The sequence below is a fragment of the Moschus berezovskii genome, chromosome 1 (assembly GCF_049115385.1).
Source record: "Moschus berezovskii isolate FMDL1 chromosome 1, NW_MosBer_1.0, whole genome shotgun sequence".
NCBI classification, from domain to species: Eukaryota; Metazoa; Chordata; class Mammalia; order Artiodactyla; family Moschidae; genus Moschus; species Moschus berezovskii.
In genome coordinates, this window is record NC_142460.1 from 148,909,687 (window position 1) to 148,936,652 (window position 26,966).

General features: G+C 37.9%; 1 protein-coding gene across 1 annotated transcript in view; it reads left to right on the forward strand.

The window, feature by feature from the left end:
- SLC9A9 (solute carrier family 9 member A9) overlaps positions 1-26,966 on the forward strand; it is a 678,791-nt gene that overhangs the window by 406,745 nt on the left and 245,080 nt on the right. Inside the window, exons 10-11 of the mRNA XM_055412241.2 lie at positions 21,783-21,896; positions 23,457-23,568. Coding sequence (XP_055268216.1) covers positions 21,783-21,896; positions 23,457-23,568 — 226 coding nt within the window. The remainder of the gene's footprint in view (positions 1-21,782; positions 21,897-23,456; positions 23,569-26,966) is intronic.

Sequence of the window (26,966 nt, forward strand, 5' to 3'; positions counted from 1 at the left end):
AAACAGTAGAAGCAGCAAACAACAAAATTAGATTCCAAGATTTTTGTAATAAATAATTGGATAATGATTGCAAAATATATATTTTAAATGATTAAAGAAACAAAAGATGGGAGCAAAAATGAGAAAAGAAAATAAATTATTAAAATAAGAAACATATCAAAGAATTTTAAGTTTTTAAAAAGAAATAGAAATAAAATAAAAATGCATTAATAGTAAACAAAAGGTAAATGGACTAAACTCATAAGTTAAAATGAAGGGATTGTCATATTTAACTTTTAAAAAATTTTATTGAGGTATTGTATTCACAAGGGGAAATGTGTGTAAATGCACAGCTTGCTGAATTTTTGTGAACTGAACTCACCTGTATAAATAGCACCTGGGTCAACAAATATTACCAGCACCTCAGAAGTCTCTCTTCTGCCTTTTTCAGTCATTTCCCTACTCTTCCCCAAAAGAGCAACCATTATCTTGACTCTAACAGCATAGATTAATTTTCTTTTTATTCCAGTTTAAAGATGTATATATGTAAAGCAAAATACAAAACTTTCAGAAGACAGTCTTTATGATCTCAGAGTTTAGAAAGATTTCTAAAGCACAAAAACATATATAAAGGAAATAACTGATCAGTTTGACTTCGCTAAAAAAAAAGAAATTTTGTTCACCATAAGACATAAAAGCAATAAATAATCTAGTCACAAATGAGAAAATATTTGCAATTTGAAATAAAGTCACCAAAGTATCAATATCCAGAATATATAATTTCTATAAATCAATAAGAAAAAGATAAACTACCTATTGACTTGAAAACTAGATAAAGATTTAGATATTTCATATGAGAGGAAACCTTAATAGCCATTAATATAGCACCAGATATTCAGCATTAGTGGTCATATAGGGAATTCAAATTAAACTGTAACCACCAGGTTGAAAAAAAAAGAAATATATATAGTGATTAAGGGTACAGACTCTGGAGTTGTCCTGGCTGGGTTCACACCCCAGATCCACATACCTAGTTATGTGCTCTTGGGCAAAGTATCACACTTCTTTGGGTTTTGGTTTCCTTATTTATAAAATGAGGCTATTAATTCTTCCTACATTATAGAGGCATTGACCTCATTAATATTGTTTAGGCCAAAATCTTTCTTATCTTTGACTTCATCTTTGGCCTTCAGGAAGTCCTCTCACTTCTATTTTTAAAATATATACAGAGCTTTCTCTCTTTTCACCACTCCTATCACTCCCACTGTGGTCCAGATTCACTGATACATCTCACCTGGACAATCACGATAACCATTTGAATGGCCTTTCTACTTCAGCACTGACCTTTGTACGCTATTTGCAACACGATAGCAAGAATGGTATTGTTGAGTCATATTCAGAACCAGGTCACTCTATCACCCAAAACCCTTCAGTGCTCTCCCATCTTGCCCTGTAAAAGCCAAAATTCTGACTATGTTCTTCAAGTCCTTCAGGTTCCTAGACCACCTTGTTTCGAGTTCCCACTCTGATCGCCGCTTCTTCCATTCTGCTCCTCTGTTCCAGACACACTGGGTTCCTTGCTACTTGCTCTAATCAGAATACTCCTCTTCCATATGTTCACCTGGCTTGCTTATTTACTTCTTTTTTTAAGTCTTCACTTTGTCTTTAAGTCAGTGATAGCTTCATCGGGCACTGTCTAAAATTTCAACATCACTTGTTTTTGTTTTTTTCCCAACCTCCAATGAGGGAAAATCAAAGACCAAAAATAATCTGGAACTACTGAAATTTCTGGGACAAAGTTAGTAGCCAAAGGAAGTTGTTCAGCCAACATATTGAATAACCCTATATTTTCCTACTTAGCTTGGCTACATGGCATATCAGATCATTTCTGGCCTCTGTACTTTCCCTCTCCTATTTTCTCCATCAGACGTGCCCTCTCCTGGGCGGGAGGGTCTAACTCAAGTGTTCATTCCTTCAGGCCTGAGTATCAGGGGACTGCTGTCTAACAGTTGTGGTTCTCATCTCCCTGGCAGCAAAGTGAGCTCCTTGGGCTGGGGTGGGGGAAACTTGATATCTCCTTTTTTGCCTTTTCTTTTTTAACCTTAGCTCATATCACTAATATACTATATTTTAGCTGTGAAACTAAAATAGAACAACAATCTTGTTTAGTATTTCCTCTACAGAATTTAAGTTCCAAAAGACAAGGATTTTTTGTTAAGCTTTGTTCACTAGTGAATTTTCAACACCAAATCCCATGGACGGAGGAGCCTGGTGGGCTGCAGTCCATGGGGTCGCTAAGAGTCAGACATGACTGAGCGACTTCACTTTCAGTTTTCACTTTCACACATTGGAGAAGGAAATGGCAACCCACTCCAGTGTTCTTGCCTGGAGAATCCCAGGGACAGGGGAGCCTGGTGGGCTGCCGTCTATGGGGTCACACAGAGTCGGACACGACTGAAGTGACTTAGCAGCAGCAGCAGAATAGTGGCTAGCACATTGTAAGGCCTCGATAGCTTTTTGTTGAGTGATTACATAAATGAATGAATGAATGAAAGCCTAGTTTGGGCAAGAGTGTGAAGCAAGTGGAAGATTTGCACACTGCTGGCAGGAGTGTAAATCTGAATGACTTTGAGGAGTAACTTGACAGTACTGGTAAAGCCAAAGATGGATGTCCCTTCTGACTCAGATGTTCCAGTCCTGGTAGATACTCTTTAGTTAAATGCTTCATATGGGCATCAGGAGACAGGAATGAGAATAGTCAAAGTTCCATCATTTGAAATAGAATAGAATTGGAAACAACCCAAATGTTCATCAACAGTAGAATGGATAACTGCATTTCCATTGTTTATATTGTATAGCTAGAAAAATATGTGAATTAGGACTATAGCAAAACAACACAGATGAATCTCAAAAACAAAATATTGAGCAATATATTCAATGTAATTTCATTTATATAAATTTGAAAAACATAGCAACCGAATAATATGTTGTTTAGAAATAGTAAGATTTGCAGGCATAAGGGTTTGCAAAAACAAGGGCATAAGGTACATAAAATTTAGGATAGTGATTCCCACAGTAGCAGAAAGGAATAGATGGAATCACAGAGGACAGAGAGCAGTTCCAAAGTGTAAAATCCATGTTCCTTTTCTTTTTTTTTTGTTTTGTTTTATTTATTTATTTTTTACTTTACAATATTGTGGTGGTTTCTGCCATACATCAGCATGAATCCTCCATGGGTGCACATGTGTTTCCCATCCTGAACCCCACCTCCCACGTCCCTCCCCATCCCATTCCTCTGGGTCATCCCAGTGCACCAGACCCGAGCACCCTATATCGTGCATCAAACCTGGACTGGTGATTCATTTCACATATAATTTACATGTTTCAGTGCCATTCTCCCATATCATCCCGCCCTTGCCCTCTCCCACAGAGTCCAAAAGACTGTTCTATACATCTGTGTCTCTTTTGCTGTCTCACAGCAAATGGGTTATCATTACCATCTTTCTAAATTCCATACATATGCGTTAGTATACTGTATTGGTGTTTTTCTTTCTGGCTTACTTCACTCTGTATAATAGGCTCCAGTTTCATCCACCTCATCAGAACTAATTCAAATGTATTCTTTTTAATGGCTGAGTAATATTCCATTGTGTATATGTACCACAGCTTTCTTATCCATTCGTCTGCAGATGGACATCTAGGTTGCTTCCATGTCCTGGCTATTATAAACAGTGCTGCAATGAACATAGAGGTACACGTGTCTCTTTCAATTCTGATTTCCTCAGTGTGTGTATCCAGCAGTGGGACTGCCGGGTCATATGGCAGTCCTATTTCCAGTTTTTTAAGGAACCTCCACACTGTTCTCCATAGTGGCTGTACTAGTTTGCATTCCCACCAACAGTGTAAGAGGGTTCCCTTTTCTCCACACCCTCTCCAGCATTTATTGCTTATAGACTTTTGGATAGCAGCCATTCTGACTGGAGTGAAATGGTACCTCATTGTGGTTTTGATTTGCATTTCTCTGATAATGAGTGATGTTGAGCATCTTTTCATGTGTTTGTTAGCCTTCTGTATGTCTTCTTTGGAGAAATGTCTGTTTAGTTCTTTGGCCCACTTTTTGAATGGGTCAATTATTTTTCTGGAATTGAGCTGTAGGAGTCGCTTATATATTTTTGAGATTAATTCTTTCCGTTGTTTCATTTGCTATTATTTTCTCCCATTCTGAAGGCTGTCTTTTCACCTTGCTATAGTTTCCTTTGTTGTGCAGAAGCTTTTGATTTTAATTAGGTCCCATTTGTTTATTTTTGCTTTTATTTCCAATATTCTGGGAGGTGGGTCATGGAGGATCCTGCTGTGATTTATGTTGGAGAGTGTTTTACCTATGTTTTCCTCTAGGAGTTTTATAGTTTCTGGTCTTACGTTTAGATCTTTAATCCATTTTGAGTTTATTTTTGTGTATGGTGTTAGAAAGCATTCTCGTTTCATTCTTTTACAAGTGGTTGACCAGTTTTCCCAGCACCACTTGTTAAAGAGATTGTCTTTCCTCCGTTGTATATTCTTGCTTCCTTTGTCAAAGATAAGGTGTCTATAGGTGCGTGGATTTATCTCTGGGCTTTCTATTTTGTTCCATTGATCTATATTTCTGTCTTTGTGCCAGTACCATACTGTCTTGATGACTGTGGCTTTGTAGTAGAGACTGAAGTCAGACCGATTGATTCCTCCAGTTAACATTCTTCTTTCTCAAGATTGCTTTGGCTATTTGAGGTTTTTTGTATTTCCATACAAATTGTGAAATTATTTGTTCTAGTTCTCTGAAAAAATGTATAGACCTATGTTATATTATCTATTTTATGTTTCATAGTTATAAATATTCCATATTATCTACTTTATATATATAATAAAACTAATTTAAAACAAAAATCTAATGAAAATTATTAGGGAAAAAGGTAGACAATTCACTGAACAGGAATTCTGACTGGTCAAGAAATAGGAGAAGCTGCCCAAACTCACCATAAATCAGGACTAGAAATAAAGCAATATTAAGGTAATATTTATGAAGCTGGCAAGCTTTTCAAAAGCTATCAAACTAGATGTTTTTCAGGTTTTAGGAAAACAGATATTCCAATAAACTGCTCATGAAAAGGTAAAAAAATATACTCAGTGGGCAATTTTATCTGTTAAATTAGTGATGTGTAAATCTACAGTCCCAAAGAAAGGCAATGCCAAAGAATGCTCAAACTACCGGACAATTGCACTCATCTCACACGCTAGTAAAGTCATGCTCAAAATTCTCCAAGCTAGGCTTCAGCAGTATGTAAACCGTGAACTCCCAGATGTTCAAGCAGGTTTTAGAAAAGGCAGAGGCACCAGAGATCAAATTGCCAACATCCGCTGGATCATGGAGAAAGCAAGAGAGTTTCAGAAAAACATCTATTTCTGCTTCATTGACTATGCCAAAGCCTTTGACTGTGTCGATCACAATAAACTGTGGAACATTCTGAAAGAGATGGGAATCCCAGACCACCTCACCTGCCTCTTGAGAAACCTGTATGCAGGTCAGGAGGCAACTGTTAGAACTGTACATGGAACAACAGACTGGTTCCAAATAGGAAAAGGTGTACGTCAAGGTTGTATATTGTCACCTTGCTTATTTAACTTATATGCAGTTTTAAGAAGCACAAGCTGGAATCAAGATTGCTGGGAGAAATATCAATAACCTCAGATATGCAGATGACACTACCCTTATGGCAGAAAGTGAAGAGGAACTCAAAAGCCTCTTGATGAAAGTGAAAGAGGAGAGTGAAAAGGTTGGCTTGAAGCTCAACATTCAGAAAACAAAGATCATGGCATCTGGTCCCATCACTTCATGGGAAATAGATGGAAAAACAGTGGAAACAGTGTCAGACTTTATTTTTTGGGGCTCCAAAATCACTGCAGATGCTGATTGCAGCCATGAAATTAAAAGACGCTTGCTCCTTGGAAGGAAAGTTATGACCAACCTTGATAGTATATTAAAAAGCAGAGACATTACTTTGCCAACCAAGGTCCGTCTAGTCAAGGCAATGGTTTTTCCCGTGGTCATGTATGGATGTGAGAGTTGGACTGTGAAGAAGGCTGATCGCCGAAGAATTGATGCTTTTGAACTGTGGTGTTGGAGAAGACTCTTGAGAGTCCCTTATACTGCAAGGAGATCCAACCAGTCCATTCTAAAGGAGATCAATCCTGGGTGTTCATTGGAGGGACTGATGCTAAAGCTGAAACTCCAATACTTTGGCCACCTCATGCGACGAGTTGACTCACTGGAAAAGACTGTGATGCTGGGAAAGGTTGGGGGCGGGAAGAGAAGGGGACGACGGAGAATGAGATGGCTGGATGGCATCACCGACTCTGTGGACATGAGTTTGAGTGTACTCCGGGGGTTGGTGATGGACAGGGAGGCCTGGCGTGCTGTGATTCATGGGGTCGCGGAGAGTCGGACACGACTGAGCGACTGAACTGAACTGAACTGAACTGAAATCTACAGTCAGCAAATTTTCAAAATAGTACCATATTTTCCGTCAGAATATCTTCAAAATGATACCATTTTTGGAAAACATACAAAAATAATATTTTAATGAGTATATCTTTCTAGGTAGAATAGACTACATGGGATGGGGCCAGGAGGAATAGTCAAAGGGGTCTCTATCTGTAATGTTCTAATTATTTTTAAGCATATTTATTTATTGCTTATTTAATTATATTTTCTTTTGCAAAAGAAATATAATTAAAGCTGCATACCAAAGTTTGAAGCTAATTAAATGTAGTACTTAAATGAAATTAGAGCTTTTATAGCCTTTAGTGTTTATATTAAAAACTACAAAGAACTTGAATTTAATGAGTTAGAATATCAACTTAAGAGGTGAGAAAAGGAACAAGAAGAACAAGTCCAAAGAACAAAATTAAGTTAAAAATAAAGATAAAAGTAGAAAAAAAAATAGAAAAAAAAAACTGCAGTAGAGAAGATCAACAAAAACCAAAACTTGTCTCCTTGAAAAAACCAATAAGGAGACTTCCCTGGAGGTCCCATAGATTCTGCACTCCCAACAGAGGGGACACATGTTCAGCCTCTGGTGGGGAACTAAGATGACACATGCTGTGCAGCCTAAAAATCAGAACAATAGCAAAAACAAAACAAAGAAACTGAAAAAACCAACAAAATAGACAATAAGGCAAAAAAAGAGAATAAAAATTAACAATGTTAGAAAAGAAAAGGAGGACATAATCACAGGTGCTTTGGAGATTACAAAGATGAGAATATGACATTCACAACTAATGTAAATAAATATAAAACTGAGATGAAATGGATAATTTCCTAGAAACATGGAACTTATCAAAACTGTCTGAAGGGGGAAAAAGCTGCATCGACCTTAAAGAAATTGAATCTGTTGCTAAAAATCTATTCACCAAAAAATATACAAAGCCCAAGTTGTTTCATAGGTGAGTTCTATTTAACTTTCAAAGAACAGATCATTTGATTTTTATATAACCTGTTTAAGAAAAAAGATAAAGGAGGAATGTTCCCCAAATCATTTAATGAAGTTATTATAATACTCCTGAAATAAAAGTCAATGGCTGTAATAAAAATGGAAAATACATGTTGATCTCATTTATGAACATAGATGCAAATGTTGTGAACACAGTATCAGCAAGAAAAATTAATCAATGTAAAAACAAGCACATTATGACTGAACTGGATTTATCCCAGGAATGTTAAGTATGCTCTAATATTAGCATATTGTAAGTATAGTTTGGGCTTCCCCCAAATTATAGTGGTAAAGGTGCTAGTGATAAAGGACCCGCCAATGCAGGAGCTGCAAGAGATACATTTTCAATCCCTGGGTCGGGAAGAACCCCTGGAGGAGGGCATGGCAACCCACTCCAGTTATTCTTGCCTGGAGAATCCCAAGGACAGAGGAGCCTGGTGGGCTACACAGTCCATAGTGTTACAAAGAATTGAACAAAACTGAAGCAACTTAGCTTGCCCATGAGTATAATTTAACAAATGAAAAGAAAATATCTCTGTAGATATAGAAAAAATATTGAATATGAAAGATTCAACACATATTTATTTTTTAAATTCTTGGCAAAGTATATAAGGGAAGAAATTTATTTATGGATAAAACATATCTGATAAAAGCCATAGGAAACATCATACATGGTGGTGAACCTTTAGAAGTTTAATCTCTTAAAAAATTTTTAAGTATTCTTCTTTTGATGTATGTTTTGGCTTTTCTCTATATCTTTTTATCTTGGGCATTGAACATCTTGATGTAATCTATATATACTTAGAACATTGTTTGCTTAGGAAAAATTCCAAGAAGTAGAATTGTTTAGATCAAGGTTTAACATCCTATAAATTGTATTATATTTTCCTAAATATCCATAAAGGAAGATTGTGCAAACTTACAGTGACAAAAGAAAATTCCCAAATGAATTTGGAATATAAATTTGGAAAATAAAAAGGAAGTTCCCTTTTTATTCATTTATTCAATAGATATCACTATTGAGCATTATGATATGCTATACTCTCTGCTGGAAGTTGGTATTCAATGACAAACACAACAATTATGCTTGGTGCCCTTCTGAAGCTTGCAGATTAGTTTTGGGGTCATCTGCCTATCTTCTTTAAGAAATTACTTGTGTGTGACTTATCCATTTTTCTGAGTTGTCAGTTTGATTCTACAAAGCCAAAATTCTAGGGTCTTCAGTATGAAGAAATCAGATCTCTTCAGGTAGAGTAACTTTGTTTTCCAAACCAAAATTTGAATGGATGATAGAAAAGCACAATAGTACTTAGATGGGGACAAGGGAACAAAGTATCTGAAAATAGGTTGGTCCCTGAAAGTCTGAAACATGTGATTTCCTCACCCATGGAAAGGGAGGAAGTGCTTACAAACAGAAAGATTGGGGACATAAACCACAGGCTGCATCATATACCCAGTTTTGCCTTGAGCAGGCGCTACAGTAATTTGGCTGAAGTTAAATTCAGAAACCGCTATGGAGGAGAGTCCTTCAATAGCATTTATCATTCTCAATCAGCAATTTTAATTTTATTAATAAAAAATAATAATAAAAAAAACCTCACCAATGACAAGAGAGCAAACTAGCTTTAGCTACTCCTTCCTCCCAAATGAGACATGAATAAACTATGTAATTGAGAAAAAGCATGGAACCAAGCAAGTCATAAAAACTATAAGAACACCTGGAGAGGTAAGAGGTAGTCTTGATGTGGTGTGGAAAGGGGCCACATCTGCACAGCAGCCAAAGCAGGAGCCCGAGGGGAGGATCGGTTCGAGATGTTAACTTCTGTGTTCACTGTTGCTCTCATTATTTTGGACTGACCTTCATCTGCCTCATTGCAATAACCTCAGGCATCCATTGTCATATCAGGAGTAGCATCTGGGTTGTGAAGAAGTTGATGAAGGTTTCGGAAGATGACCAGTTGCCCTGCCCTTGAGCATCCTCTCCTTCATCTCCTGTGCCTCTAAATTCCCGTCTGATGGAAAATAACCTAGAGAGACTGCCTCTCACCAGTGTTGCTATGTTCTAAGGATTTAAGGGTCAGTCCTTGACAGAGGAATTGCCAGAGGAGTGAACTCAGTTCAGTTTGGGGGTGATCTAAAATCTGATGGTGCTGGAGGCTTTCTCCACTATGGAGCACATCCATCTCCTAAAAATCTCTGAAGGAACACTCTAGTGTGTGTTCCTCGTAACATTTCTTCGTAACATTTGCAGACAGAGTTGACCCCAGGATTATGTGAGCTCACAGGCCAAAATAACCAGATGCCCAAGAGAACCGCCACTGAAAAACAGAGACTAAAATCTGGACATGGATCACAAGAAGCAAAACTACTGAAACAGGCAAGTTGATAGCTTAAAATAGGCATATTGGAGAGATAACAAATATTAAAGACAGATATTAGATAAAGATATTTAAAGATAGATAAAGATATTAGATATAAAATATTAGAGAATATTAGTAATTTGGGACAGGTACAAGATGTTGTAAAAATAAATGGAAATATTAAACACAAAAAAAGTTAAAATAGAGAAAAATGGACACCACTTTTATCTAAAACAAAATCGAAGTGAAGTAAAAGTTCCTCAGTCCTGTCTGACTCTTTGCGACCCCATGGACTGTAGACCGCCAGGCTCCTCTGTCCATGGAATTCTCTGGGCAAGAATGGAGTGGGTTGCCCTTCCTTTCTCCAGAGGATCTTCCCAGGCCAGGGATTGAACCCAGGGCTCCTGTATTACAGGCAAACTTTTTACCATCTGAACCACCAGGGAAGCCCAAAACAAAATTGGAATCAGTCAATTAAGGGAAAAGTCACTTAAAGCAAGGAGTCAGTTTTAAATGACACAAATACCTTCAACATTTTTCACTTACATAAATGCATCTTAATTTGCCAATCTTTTGATAGTCAGTGCTTTTTCTTTGAATCTTAAAGTTCTAGGATCTCTTTCTTGCACAAAGCACACTCAAAATGTATCTACCAGAACTTCCAGTTTCTATTTCTGTGTCTTTAATTCAGAGCCAAGAATTAAAAGACATGCACAAAGTATCTAAGTTGACTCCTTCTGTATTTCAGTGTATTTTTGTAACATTTTACAGTTGTCCTGCTCACTACTATTTTAGTATCATTTTTTATGCAACTAATTTTACCACATCTTTTCTACACATTTGACTTAGTGTTTTGGAAAACAATTCTTTTTCATAGTCACATTTAATCTACATAGATAAATTAACAGTTACGAATACCAGTTTAAAGCAAACGTATAAGACTTTGGGAGTAATGGAATTGACTCTTGTTAAGCCTAAAAATTTATGTGGTGGGTGTAGGAGTGACTTGGGCAACTGGAGAGTAATCTGGTGCCGTCAGCATTTGCTGTGCAGAAGGCACTGGTCATCGTGCTTTCTGGCACAGTCTTTTCCTCCATATATGTTCATGATTTATTTTGTGTACAAACTCATTCTGAACATCATCGAAAAAACACACGTAGCCCAAAAGAACTTTTTTCAGGATCTTTGTGGGGTAACTTTGAAGTGCCTAAACAGTTTGGAAACAAAATAAAATTAGCTCTAAAGCACCAAAGTAAGTCAAAGCTAAAACTTTCATTCAGATTAGATTTCTGCATGCATGGTTCTTATGTGAAAATAGAACTGCCTTCTTTGGAAACAAAGAGAAATACATTCTTGTACTGTAATAATTCATAATTTTTGACATTTTACCTATATTGTCAAGAATATGTAGTAGTTTCAATACAAAGAGACCTTAAGGAGGGAGCTTAATGAATCTTGCTGAAAAAGAAAGCTCAACAAAGTTAATCAGTGTAAAATAAGAGTTTTCTGGAGTTCAATACAAACTGTGACAATCTACCCTCACCACACTTTAACTCTCACAAAGAAACAAGTCAAGCAAGCTTAATTTTCATCAGCTATTGATTTATGGTTATTGATTTATATGTCTTCATAAAAATCATTTGGTAGCTGTTTTCTAATTAAGTGGCATTATTCAAATGTCATATATTTTTTGTCTTCATTTTCATTGATTTCTCTGATTTATAAACTCTTTCACATGTTCCAGTTTCTTATCATGTTTAACACAATCAATGTTCTACTCTAAGCTTCAAGCCTTCTGTTGAATGCCTTTACATAATCTAATCTGCCATAGTTCATAAATTGAATTCAAACTCTTCTTCATAATGAAAACAATTTTAACCTTTTGCTGTAATTTTTTCTTTCCTTTGTCAGTCAAATTAATGAACTCTCTAACCATCTGGAAAACAAAAATATTAAGAACTTGAATATTGAATATTACTATTTACATATAGTGTTATATACTTGTGTCAGACTTAAAATCATTTTGAAATACACAAGAAAACAATCTGCACCTCTTTACATTCTAAACTGTAAACTATCTATCTCCATGTATTGTACAAAAAAATGACCTCAAAGCAAAAAGAAAAGTTGAAGAAAGAGTTTGGCAATAGCCAAACTCAGGCTAAATAGCAAATCAGTTGAATTAGTTTTCAAATTGTCTTCCCTTAAAAATAGAAGATGGGGTAAGAGTGGTAAAATAGTTTTTTGGGTTTTTTTCTGAGATGTTCTGGTTACTGTTGTACCGTTGTAGTAAAGTACTCAAAATTAGCTAATTCAGAAAGTTATCAAAGGGATTGAAATATGATAGATACACTGACAAAAATGACAGTTTTTATTGGGAGTAACATAAAGTGAAGCAAAGAAACTGGAAATTTTCAAGTCAGTGATACAACTGTTATTTCCAAACCATGCTTCAACTTCTCAAAATTGAGGCAAAGCCTTTCTCAGTTGGTTTGGCTCCAGTGTTTTCATTTGTCCCGATACTCTGTGAATTACATTGTGAAATAGCTGATCGTAAAACAACACTGAATAATGTCCCCAGTCCTAGGCATTTTAATTTGCAACACTTTCATTAAGGAAATGGGACAGCATAAAGCTCACAGTGTTGTGGCTCAATATTCAATTTATTTGCCAGTGACAAATCTTCATGTAGAAAGACCACACAGTCCTCATGGTGGATGGAATGGTGTAGTTTCAGTCATGTAGTGGATTTTGTCCCTCATATCAGTGGCAAGGGCTGGGGTATTGGTATTCAACTCAGAGACCTACATAAAGAAATGAAATCATTAGAAATCTTCCTTTGTGTATACATTCTTCACACTCCCATGCAAGAAAGAATTCATCATAGGCTAATTATAAAGATAAAAAGAGGCACACAATGTATAAGAAAGATTAAGAATAGCTGAATGTAGAAAGTAGAAGAAATGGATATTAAGCTTTAATATTTTTGATAATATGTATATTTTGTCGATGCCTAACAATATCAGTGTTTCTCTTGGAGTTTTTTTTTAGCATAGTTTTAATTTCTTCAGAGAAAATACATTGTTTCATTAGTTAATTTTTTTATTTATTGGCAAGGCCACTGAGAAATTAATTATGCTGTGCCATGTCTCCCTTTTTTCCTCTGAAAGACAATACTATTAGATTTGCTGAGAAGATCCTTCTGGAGGACATTTATTTGAACATAGTTCTGGTCACTGTAGGCCCCCAGCCCTTGCAGATATTCTAGACTAGAGGCCCCATGTGCCAACCACAAGCTTCTAGCAAAATGTTTACTTTCAAGACAAATAAGACAGTAGGATGAAAAGTGGCAGTTACTGTCTAAGGTTACCTAAACTGCAACTCTTCTGGTAGAAATCCCTTTTCTGCTGTTAGAGCAAGCAGGATGAAATAAAATGATACCCTACTTGACTCTTATTTTTTATGAGCTGAAGAAGTAGAAGTAGGAGGAACAGTTGAAAGTGATAAGAGAACCAAATTTCAACTCAATGAAAGGAAAGATCTTCCAACAGTTATGCTCTTTGTGACCCTGTGGACTTAGCCCATTAGGCTCCTCATCCATGGGATTCTCCAGGCAAGAATACTGAAGTGGGTCACCATGCCCTCCTCCAGGGGATCTTCCCAACCCAAGGATTGAATCTCCATCTCTTATGTCTCCCGCATTGGCAGGCAGGTTCTTTACCTCTAGTGCTATCTGGGAAGCCCCTCTTACTGTTACAGATATCCAGAAATGCCATTTGCTTCCTTCGATAAGAGGTGAGGTTTCTGCCTTTGGCCATGTTCAATTATAAGCCAGAGAGCCCTAACCAAGAGTGTTGGAGCAATCAAGCATTGGCTAGACGTCTGGACTACATGCATCACAAAGTAACTTTGGCTTTGGAATTGATGTTCCCTATATTTTAGGCTGTGTGTGTGTGTGTGTGTTTCCATTCATTGAAATAGATCTAAGGCCAGTCTTATGTGGGGAACTGATATTCCTGATCAATATCATGATAATAAGCACTTTGAAGTTGCAGACTTGAGAAGATATTCTTAACCTAATGGTGCATTAACTTAAATGCAACCTTATAAAACTCTGTACTTTTCCCTTAATAGCCTCCCAAACCAGAGAGAATCAAAAGTAGAAAATCTCCAGAAATAAGAACACTATTATCAGTGTTTACTGGCTAAAGTAATTTAGCAGACTCATAGAAAATAACCTTCCCTTTAAGTTATAAGCTCAAGGATTTCAAGACAATCTGACTACAGTATTTATTCAGTTTAATGAAGCTCAATTCCTTGTAGCTGTAACTACATTTCTTTCCTATATTAGCTTTACTTACTTAATGATGCCTATTCATCTTCTTAAAATGTGTTTTGCTATGTTTTTATAGGCTGTGCTTTTGGAAGTCTCATGTTTTTAAAAAGTCAAATTAAGTTTAAAGGAAGACAATGAAAAATACAGGGGATGGGAGAGGGCTGGGTAGCAGCCAGGAGTGCCTAGGGAACCCCAAAATTCTCAAAGAAATGACAAAGATGCAGCTCTCTGAACACTCAAGCCCTGTGAATGGCCTTTCCTACAGGACCAGTAGAGCCCTGAACTTGTAGCATCTGATCTTGGATTTGAAGCCCACCTCCTGCAAATGGGGCAGAGACACTGCACGAAGTTTGTCTTATTTTAGGCCATAGAAAGATATAGATATAAAAATACACAATATATGTATAGCAATATTATACAACTGTACAGTCATTATATAAGACACAGTCCAGAAATTTCTCTAAGGGGAAAAGAGGTGATAGGAAAGGAGATTTGTCTTGATGTTACAAGGGCATTGCAAGACCTTTGGTTTTACTTTTGTTTTTTGAGAGGAAGAAAGAGTTAGAAGGATTGGATTGGAGGGGATGGTAAATAGACATTGTGGGGAGAAACGTATCCCCTATCTTAAGTCACCCCCTGCTTCCACTAGTTGGGTACAAAGAAATTTACCTTTTGGGTTTCTTACTTAAAAAAAAAAACATGATCAGAATTACAGGTATCTTCCCTACCAACAAAGAACTGCCCTGATGGTCAAACAAGATGTATGAAACTCTGCTTTGTAGACTCTCATGTGTTACAAGTATTCACCAATGCTATTATTAACTGTACTAGCAAACATCTTGCTGTCCCTGAACCTGGATCTTATCTAGTGGAGAGGCAGTGTCGTCTGGCAGAGGGAGTGTGGACTTTGGATAAAACTCAGGACAGCTCAGTTCTTCCCTTTATTGTGTTTTATGTGGACAAATGCGTTAATATGGTCAAGTGCCGTTGTCCCAACTGTAAAACAGAAATAATAGTATCAATTTATGAGTTTTCTTCTTATAATAACGTGAATTGTTAAATTTTTTGAAAGCCTTTAACACATTCCCGAGCACAAATCCTACAAAGTGAGTCCCATTGGCATTATTACTGTTTTAGAAGTATAATAGTAATACTGATATTATTTTGTTGTTATTATTTAGTTGTTATGTCATGTCCAACTCTTCTGCAACCCCATGGACTATAACCTGCCAGCTCTTGCCATGGGTTTCCCCAGGCAAGAATACTGGAGGGGGTTGCCTTTTCCCTCTCCAGAGGATCTTCCTGACCCAGGGATCGAACCCATGTCTTCTGCATTGGCAATTCTTTACCACTGAGCCACCAGGGAAGCCCACTGATACTATTACAATGTCCTAAATCTAGAAAAGGACCTCAAAAGATTGCACTTGTACTTATTTGTAAATCTTGTGCTTATAAATCTTTGGCTTCGTAAGGATAGTCTTCACTCTGAGTACCATGATCTTGACTGGCAAGAAAGCATCTGTCCTGGTGGTAAAGATCACAGGTCTTCAGCACAATTCATCTCCAATGCTTACCTCTAGAGCCCATAGGAATCATTGGGTTCATCTTGAACAGATTCCCTCAGGATTTAGGACCAAGCAAGTATTATAATCCTAGGAGCAAAAGTTTATAATTCTAATAGAATATATTATAATGTTTGTTTGCAAATCCCCCAAATATAGTAATAAAAATTGTTTATTGGTACTCTAGTTGGCTTCTCACGTGTCTCAGTGGGTACAGAATCTGCCTACAATGCAGGAGACACAGGCAGATGTGAGTTCAATCCCAGGTCAGGAAGATACCCTGGAGGAGGGTATGGCAACCCACTCCAGTATTCTTGCCTGGAGAATCCCATGGACAGAGGAGCCTGGTGGGCTACAGTCCATAGGGTCACAAAGAGCTGGACACAACTGAAGCAACTGAACACACACACAGTCCAGTTTGTTCAGAACAGTTGTAGATATACCCAATAACATATAACAAACAAAATCTGAGGTATTCTCTAAAGAAGGCTTCCAGTTAAAAATAAAGGCAACTTTTATTAACAAACAAAAAAATTAATCCCAGGACAAAATTGTGGAAAAAATAAAATAATGCATTTAGTTCTTTCTTTACTTTCACTTTTATTACATACTTGTAGGTTCTTTAACATCCAAATTAAAATGAATTTCAGTGCACTACTTGGACAAGTAGATGAAAGTCAATATGTTGGCCCAAACTTTACTAAGTCAAATAGAGGCCGCGTTGAGGAGTCCATGTGAATTTAATTAGTGTTAGTTAATCTGGGTGTAGTGAAATGCTGTAATATTTCTGCACATGAACCAGAGTAATATGGTAGTTTCATTCTTTCACTATTAGGAGAAAGAATCAATCAGAATTAATAATAAACATATTTTATAAAACAGATATATAATAAAAAAGAAATGCTTCACCATGGCACCAGGTTTTCCTTCCCTTGCTTTCATGTTTAGAGTTGGTATGATTTTTTTGATCCAAAAGAATTCAAGTTCTGGAGGATTCTTTGTGTAAAAGGTTGTAGTAATACTTGAAAAATGATCATGTGTAAAATCTTCAATACAGCCAATATCAATTCAAAATAAATAAATAAATAAAACAGATATGATTTTTTCTTACTTTCAAGTAATTACAATAAGTAACACCAAATAAAAAACATAGTATCAAAGAAGTCTGTAAAAAACATGATTTGTTGACCATATTAAGTTGTTTAATTAACATAGGAGTGGTTACCATGAACTTTAGAACTTTTAAAGATAGATTGTCCTCTTATGCAGTTTAAATAGTCCCCTAGTCTTGTTTGCACTATTAACTTGCTTCTTTCTCCTGAAGAAAAGCTTTCCCAAGCAAATATTATTTTAAACCTGAGTCCCTGCCAAATGCTCACAAACTGTGAATTAGTGGAAATAAAACAAATGTTGTTTACTGTACTAGATAAATAAAATGTTAATTCAAGTTATTTTTCATTGACCCTGAATGGGAAGGAAGTAGATTCAAGGTTATTCATATTGAATACTATATCAACTATTTTGACATTTGTTGTTATTATTGTTACTACTCTTATTGGTTTGGGGGTAGAGTTTGTTCTTTATGTTTTCAAAATTGACCAATAAATCTATTTCCTTGGTAATTGACTACTCTGGGCCAGACTGGGGCGATGACGGTTTAATGACCAAATTGGTTGCTTCTGTCAGCTTGGCCAGTAGTCTTTTTGCACAGAGGACCAGTTTTGTGGAAGACAAGTTTTCCATGGACCAGAGGATGGGAGGTAGTTTTGTGATGATTCAAGCACATTACATTTATTGTGTACTCTATCTCTATTTTTATTACATCAGCTCCACCTTAGATCATCAGGCTTTAGATCCCGAAGGTTGGGGACTTCTGCAGTAGAACTTAATGTAGATTCTCCTTCTGAAATGTATCTTCAGGAGATTTTTGCATGTGAAACACAACGTTGAATTTGCCCACACATTTTCATTAAGTGCCCCAGGAAGGAAGTTATTATGAAGCCTGTTCATTCAGAGGAATTTTGTTACATGATATAAATAGACAAAGGAGTGCTAATCAGGGCTGCTGCCTTGCTTTGAAGGGAATCTCTTTTAAAATTCTAACAACCAGCTACAATTTAAAATGAGTCTATCAGATCGTCAAAGGTTTTTTTTTATTGATAAAAATTAATTTTGGCAAGAATATGAGGAAAACACAGCCTCCACACCATTGTTAGAGATGAAAATTGGTATAATCTGATAGGCAGACTGGTAGTATGTTGAAAAAGAAAAATTAACATATGTCCTTTGATAGAAGTAGCCCATATCTGGATATTTCACCTAAGGAATAGTCACTCAGCTGAGGAAAGAGGTTTGTGTGAAGATGCTCGATGCAGTTTTGTTTATAAGGGGAAAATCTGAAACAACCAAATGTCTAATAATGGGTAATAATGAACACAGTGAAATAAAATTTGATATGAAGATACAAAGAGATTGTGCTGCCATGAAAAATTGTTTAGTAGATTCAAATTTATTGCCATGGAAAGAGGCTTATAAATATTATTGAGGTAGTGAAAGCAAATTATATAAAAATACAGTCAGATTTATGTAGCATTTTGCATGATTTCTGCCCTGAAGGCTCAGTGTAAAGAATCCTCCTGCCAATGCACGAGAAATGGGTTCAATTCCTGGGTCAGGAAGACCCCCTGGAAAAGGGAAGGACTACCCACTCCAGTATTCTTGCCTGAAGAATCCCACAGGCAGAGGAGTCTGGCGGGCTACGGTCAATACGGCCACAAAAGAATCAGACACAATTGAGTGACTGAGCACACACACAGATAAGGATGCTTGATAATTTCAACTAAAAGGATGAAGCATTGCTGTGAACGCAAGGCTAAAGGAAGAAAATATTTGGGAAATATCTTATTCTACTCTATGTTTTAAGTTTTCATTTTTAATGGAAGGATAATAGCTTTATAGTGTTGTGTGAGTTTCTTCCATACAAGAGTGTGAATCAGCTGTAAGTATGTATATATCCCCTCCCTCTGAAGCCTCCCTCCCACCCCTTCCATCTACCCATCTAGGTCATCACAGAGCACTGAACTGAGCGCCCCGTGTTACACAGCAGCTTCCCACTAGCTCTCTCTTTTACATGGTAGTGTATATATGGCCATACTTCTCTTTCAATGTGTCCCACCCTCTCCTTCTGCCACCGTGTCTACAAGTCTCTTCTCTATGTCTATTCCGGTCCTTTAAATAAGTTCATCAATACCATTTTTTCTAGATTCCATATATATGTATTAATATATTACTTCGATATTTTTCTTTCTTGTAGTTTAATTCAGTTTTTTTTAAATTCTGAAAGTAACATGTTTGTGATAAAAAATTAATACAAATGTCAAATGTCTGTAGAGTGAAGTGAACAAGCTTTGTGTACATTATATGTTAATACACTTGATGGATTCACACATATACAAACATATTTTTTGTTTCTTTAACTTACTTTGTTTATTTTCTATCTCACATTCAGAAGTCCTAACTCCAGCTAATAACAGCTGAATTCATCACACACATTTCTGAATGAAACGCACTGGTCTTAAAATGGGGAAAGAAGTGGACTCCAGAAACAAAATGGGATATGACCACTAAGCAGAGGCTGAATGGATCCTAGTCAGCAAATGTCCTCTCTAGAGTAAAATACATTTGGGATGGGGACCCAAGAAGGGAAGGACCTATGCATTTAACCTTGATATGTGGTTATTAAAGCTATGACAAACCTAGACAGTGCATTAAAAAGTAGAGACATCACTTTGCCAACAAAGGTCCGTATAGTCAAAGCTATGGTTTTTCCAGTAGTAATGTTTGGATGTGAGAGTTGGACCATAAGGAAGGCTGAGCATCAAAGAACTGATGCTTTTGAGTTGTGGTACTAGAGAAGACTCTTGAGAGGCCCTTGGACAGAAGGATATCAAACCAGTCAATCCTAAAGGAAAACAACCCTGAATATTCATTGGAAGGACAGTTGCTGAAGTTGAAGCTCCAATACATTGGTCACCTGATGCAAAGAGCCTACTCATTGGAAAAGACTGATGCTGGGGAAGATTGATGGCAGGAGGAGAAGGTGGTGACAGAGGATGAGATGGTTAGATGGCATCACCAACTCAGTGGACATGAGTTTGAGCAAACTCAGGGAGATAGTGAAGGACAGGGAAGCCTGGAGTGCTGCAGTTCATGGGATCACAAAGAGTTCTACACAACTTAACAACTGAATAACAACAGCAATGTGATTATTAATGTAAAAAACTGGGTAGTCTCTCTGGGCTGAATATCTTCCCCCATCTTCCCCCCAACAAATTCATTTGTTTAAGCCCTAATCCTCAATGTGAAGGCACTTGAAGATGGGCCTTTGGGAGGTAATTAGGTCATGAGGGTGGTGTGCTCATAAATGGGATTAGCACCTTCAGAAGGAGAAACAGTAGAAGGAAGTTATCCCTTTCTCTCTGCCATGTGAGGACACAGCAAGTGGGTTGCTGTTTGCAAGCCAGCAAGACGGCCTTCATCAGAACCAAACTGGCCGGCACTTGGATCTTAGAATTCCCAGCCTCCAGAATTATGAGAAATGAATTTCTGTTGTTCAAGTTACCCAGTCCATAGGATTTTGTTATAGCAGCCTGATGTGTTATGGCACATAGGCAGCAGCCAAATCTCACTTTTTGAAAAAGTAAAGATATAATGGAACAGCAAAGTGTCCCCCATCTCCTGTATTTTCCTTCATATTTTCACATTGTCTATGGCTATTTGGGTTACAGTGTTTGTTTAGATGGGCTGGCCTAGAGTGTAAAGTGAGTGCTCAGGATAATTGATGATCACTACCGCTGCACGAAGACCATCCTGGACCGAAAGAGCTGTGTCTTTTTAATCCATTCTTTCTATTACTGGTTTTAAATAATGTGTCTGACAAGATTCTGCTTTCTCTCTGTCAACTGTCAGTGAACAGGTATTGGGCATTATTTGTGGGGCTGTAAATACATTACATGAAAAAATAATGAGTCCTTAAAAAGTCAAGAGAAATGCCTCCAGAGACGTTTACCTCACATGGTGATTTATGTAGGTCTGGGAAGGAAGTTTCAGAAACTTCCAAATGAAAAGTCTGGAACATAAACTGTTTCTTCCAAATCTGCCTTTGCTGTAGCCCCTGGACATATTTCCCTTTCACTTCTAATCTGGAAGTTGGAGAATGTTTTTCATGTTCAACTTAAATTGTTTAGTTAATGGTCTAAGAATAACTCTTGGGAGCATCCCTCAGCATAACATGTTATTACTCTATCCCTCTGACTGAATTTGATGTATCTATTGTGTTCTTGCTGAATAAACTGATCCCTGGGATTAATCATTTTCTTTTTACCAGCTAGAAATTGTAGACATTTAATGGATATACCTACATCAGTCAACTTAATGAGTCTCATTGTCTAAAGTTTGAAATATACTGATCATTCTAATCTTGAAATATAGTTGACATTCATCCTTACCACAAGTTTCTAAGTTTTCCAAGTTTGTCTCTCCTGCCTGCCTGAGGAAGATAATTTAGCTAAAGCTTTTTTTTAATTTAGTTCTTCCAGGGTCTGAGAACTCAAGTGCACCTTCTGGGTGATGTACAGAAGGGGCTGAAACATTCTTGCATGATTCACTATAGTGCACATTAACCAAATCACATAGTTTCAGTTTCTGTAAGAGGGACTATTCTGTCATCCTGGTAGGAATTGTGCCATTGAGGATCATGCTGGTAAATCTCACCCTGGGATATCACTGACAGCCCTGCAGTTGGAAAGGAGGCTAAGGTGTTGACATGGACGTGGCATGCCAGGGTAGAGTCAGCTGGCCTGGCCAGTATAGGCAGGTCCCCTGTGCCTCTCCAGAGGCTGAGCCTAAGGATGCCTTCCCAGATACAGGAGGACCACCTAGTCACCAAACACAGCCACAGGAAATTAAATGGACTCAAAGCTGAGTTGTAATTCATGGCTTTTGTTCCCTGTTTTGTTTCCAGTTGTTTGAATTTATGAACTTCTTGGCTGAGAATGTCATCTTCTGCTACATGGGCCTGGCGCTGTTCACGTTCCAGAATCATATCTTCAATGCTCTTTTCATACTTGGAGCCTTTGTATCCTTTGAAATATAGAACACAAGGTGATGAGAGAAGAAAACAAACTACTTAACTTTAGGGATTAGTCTTTTAAACTGTTTGTTTTCCTCAGGTTTACTGCAAAGTTCAATTTCAAAGCATGTGAGTAATTTGAGTTAGAGGAGAAGAGCACCCTAAGAAATATTAAGGCCTTTATTAAATGTCTATGGTTCAAGATATAAAGTTTGGAAATTGCTGAAAGAAATAAAGGGAAAAAAAACTGAAAGAGGAAGACAGTTTTTGAATATTCAAAATATGTTTAACTAAAATTATGAATCATTTACATAAAAATTATGTCAATCCATTTTTTATGTTTAATCTGCATTAGAATGTTTCAGAAGACAGCCAGGCCTTAGAACTTTAGAAATACTTCCACTGCAAGATGGTAAAATCTTTTTTCCAGTGAGGACTTTGTAAAAAGGATAGACAGAGTAAAGATCAAGTCACATTACCATGATGAATGTGCTTTCACTATATTAAGCATTGTGTATGTGTAAGTTTAATAAGACAGCCTCTTTCCTTTAAGTAAAAGAACAGGTAAAGTCTAGACCTCACTTTTAATGCAGGGGGCTTTTCTTGCTCTAGGTCTGGGATCTAAGCATTCCCAGAGGGGATGGATGTCTATCAGAAAAGATACTCAGCCACAGTGGATGTTCCCAGGGATAGTCAGCAGCTGTTATCCTTGTTCCTGGTTGGAAAATGGACCAATGCCCTCGGGGATCACAGGTAGATGATCCTAATAGCCAAGAGAGCCAACTCCTCTCTGGAAGCCCTGGTCCAACTAGGCACCAGCCCTGGCCTCTTGTTCTCTTTTCACTGAGCAGAGAAGTAAATTTTCAAATTCCATCCAGATCTTAGAAGAACGCTCCCTCTCTCCCAAATAACTCCTCCCATTTGAGGACAAACTAGCACAATCAGGGAAGATGTCTAAGATGTCAAAAGGGGAGAGATGACTACCACCAGTATTTTCATAGATTTTTTTAACCTATATAGCTTGGATTTTAGTGAAATGCCTCTTAAAGCAGAAGTTGTTTTATACATTTAGACAGGCAATTCCTCTCGAAATTAAATTCACTAAAAGAAAAAAAAAATAAGTGAAGCTTGCTAGATTTAGAGAGTATAAACTGATGGAAAGTAAGATGATAATCGTGAGCCAAAGCACATTTATCCTTTCTCAAGTGCTGCTTGAGAGGATAATGGCACAGCCTTGGAACGGTCTCTGCCTCACATTTTGCAGCAGAATTGAGCGTAGAGTCAGTTATCAGCCACATAAATGTGATGAGAAAATTTACGGTGATTGAAATGGTATTGGGTTAACAATTTTAAACCAAGTATATGTTCAAAGAAGACAGAGTCCTCTATTATTTCTGGAAAGGAACTGACATTGAAAGATGAATTTTGGAAGCAATTTGGACATACATGTATCAGCATGTTTATTCCTGTTTTCTGGATCATAATATAGAGAAGCTTAAGGACATAAGGACTATCACACTTATTGCAGCAACATTTTCCTCAATATTTCCCTGCGCTTATCCACAGGTAGCAATTTTTGTAGCCAGAGCCTGCAACATATATCCCCTCTCCTTCCTCCTGAATCTAGGCCGGAAACACAAGATCCCCTGGAACTTTCAGCACATGATGATGTTTTCAGGTATGTGAATTTTGTTGTGTGTTCGTGAAACTCTTCTCTCCTACTTTTTCCTTGTACTTGGGAAACCATGTACACTATACATTATACTTAGAGACTTCTTGGGGAAGCATAACTTCTCTTTACCCCATTGTCCCTACTTTCATGCTGCTATCCATACATTCTGTGCAACAGTGGCATTTCTTTCCAGAAAGAAAATGAAATTAAAGAGAATCTGGTTAAGATAGCCACGAGTTTCAATATCTGCCAGAAACTGGCCAGAATCTGGCCTAGAATAGCCACTGAACTTTTCCCTGACCTGTGCTCAGTCGCTCAGTTGTGTCCGACTCTTTGGGACCACATAGACCACAGCCTGCCAGGTTCCTCTGTCCCTGGGGATTCTCCAGGCAAGAATACTGGAGTAGGTTGCCATGCCCTCCTCCGGAGAATCTTCCCAGTCTAGGGATCGAACCCAGCTCCCCCTCATTGCAGGCAGATCCCTTAACTGAGCCACCAAGGAAGCCCTTTCCTGACCTATTTCAGATCAATTTTCAGTTGGAGGAATCTGCATAACTGTTTCACAAAATGGAGACGTAACAGATAAATAGTGTGTAAGTGGTGCCGTTTCTGTCTGATATTATGGCTTCTTCTCCTTAGAAGCCTTGCTGCTTCCCTATGCAGAGCACCAGGAAGTTTTCATGCTTAATACAGAAGTAAATCACATCCAAGTATGATCAGTTATTAGTTGAGAAAAGCGTTAATTGCACTTCCACCAAATACCAAGAGCCAACAAAGTCTCTACTGTCTACATACCAACAAAGTCTCTACTCTCAAACCATACCTGAAGGCCCCTTTTTCCCAAAGAAAACACACAAAATGAATTTGCTGACCCTGAACTGCTCTGGGGACTGTGTTTCTTCATGTTCAATTAATTTTCCTACCATCAGCCTTTTCTTATTTGGAGACTTCTGTGTACTTGTACACTTTTATTACAGTCGGAGGCAGTTCACTGGAAGATACAAGAGAGTAAAACAAAGCTTCACAATAGAGCAAACAAAATTTGGGGTATACAGGAGGATATCAGAAAAGTGAGAAAAACTATCATTTACTGAATATCTGCTATTTGCCTCTCATTATAAATCAATCCTAGTGAAGTGAAAGTTAAAGTCGCTTAGTTGTGTCCGACTCTTTGCAACCTCATGGACTATGTGGTCCATGGAATTCTCCAGGCCAGAATACTGGAGTGGGTAGCCTTGTACCTTCTCCAGGGCATTTTCCCAACCCAGGGATTGAACCCAGGTCTTCCGCATTGCAGGCAGATTATTTACCAGCTGAACCACAAGGGAAGCCCAAATTAATCCTATGAAGCAGATATTAATCCATTTTCTAGATGGAAAAAATGAGGTTCAGAATCTCAAAAAAGGTTAAGTAACTTGGCTGAGGATGAAATCATTCCTAAGCAAAGGTCTGTGAAACTTCACCTCAAACCCCTACAAATCCACATTTTTAGAAGTAGGAATAAGGGCTTCCCAGGTAGCTTGGCAGTAAATAATCTGCTTGCAATTCAGGAGACACAGGTTCAATCCATAGGTCAGGAAGGTCTCCTAGAAAAGGAAATAGCAGTTTGCTCCAGTATTCTTGCCTGGAAAATCCCATGGACAGAGCAGCTTGGTGGGCTATGGTCCATGGAGTTACAAAGAGTCAGACACAACTTAGTAACTGAACAAAAACAGCTAGGAATAAAAGGCTTGTTTCACCTTCACTTCCCTCCTAGCCTGTTCTACACGGTAAAGGGTGGCAGCTCCCAGGTTGACAATGAGTCATTTAATCAAGTGCAGGCAAATGGAGATCCAGAGTTTAAAAATGTCCTCCTGTGGAAGAAGCACAAACTGGAATCAAGATTGCTGGGAAAAATATCAATAATCTCAGATATGCAGATGACACTACCCTTATGGCAGAAAGTGAAGAGGAACTCAAAAGCCTCTTGATGAAAGTGAAAGAGGAGAGTGAAAAGGTTGGCTTGAAGCTCAACATTCAGAAAACAAAGATCATGGCATCTGGTCCCATCACTTCATGGGAAATAGATGGAAAAACAGTGGAAACAGTGTCAGACTTTATTATTTTGGGCTCCAAAATCACTGCAGATGCTGATTGCAGCCATGAAATTAAAAGACCCTTACTCCTTGGAAGGAAAGTTATGACCAACCTTGATAATATATTAAAAAGCAGAGACGTTACTTTGTCAACATAGGTCCGTCTAGTCAAGGCTATGGTTTTTCCCATGGTCATGTATGGATGTGAGAGTTGGACTGTGAAGAAAGCTGATCGCTGAAGAATCGATGCTTTTGAACTGTGGTGTTGGAGAAGACTCTTGAGAGTCCCTTGTACTGCCAGGAGATCCAACCAGTCCATTCTAAGGGAGATCAATCGTGGGTATTCATTGGAAGGACTGATGCTGAAGCTGAAGCTGCAATACTTTGGCCACCTCATGCAATGAGTTGACTCACTGGAAAAGACTCTGATGCTGGGAAAGGTTGGGGACGGAAGGAGAAGGGGACGACCGAGAATGAGATGGCTGGATGGCATCACCAACTCGATGGACATGAGTTTGAGTGAACTCCGGGAGTTGGTGATGGACAGGGAGGCCTGGTGTGCTGTGATTCATGGGGTCACGGAGAGTCAGACACGACTGAGCGACTGAAATGAACTGAACTGAACTGAACTGTAGGCCTCTGACAGTGCTTCCCTACATTTCCATATACGCCGGTGTGGCATGCCTAAGGGGGAGTCATACAGAATGTAAGTTGTACCAATAGGTGATCTTTCATTTAAAGCAGTGATGAACTTTGGTAATGATTAACTCTTATAATGGGACAGCAAAACTCAGATTGGATCACATAAAGAAGTTGGCGCTGGGGTGCATTTTTGTAAAGCATTTCTAGGAGTTGGGAAGCACTATTACTTCTTTTCCATCAAAATATCAGCAGCTTCACTCTGGAGAATTGTGGTTTATTTTTAAAACTGGGATATTATATTTTAAACAATGCTTTATTTTATAAAGAAGATTTTGAGGAAAGTGCAAGGTTTAAATAGCTATCTTGGGATGTGAAATGTCTGCCCGAATAACCTCGTGGCTTGCTGGTTTTCTGGATTTGGCATCTTCTGTGTTTGCTTAGCTGTCAAATTGGAGCTGCATTAAAATCTAAGGCCAGCAGTATGGTGTGTACGGCCAGGGGATGTGAGGAAGCCCGGAACTTGGTGATACCTTTATGATATTCTAAAGTGGGGATTCAGCGAACTATGGCCTTTGAACCAAGTCTAGGCCACATGAATTTTGTAAATAAAGTTGGAACATAGCTCTACCTCTCGTTTTAATACTGCCTGTGCTGCATTTTGGAGAAGGAAATGGCTTTATGCTGTGC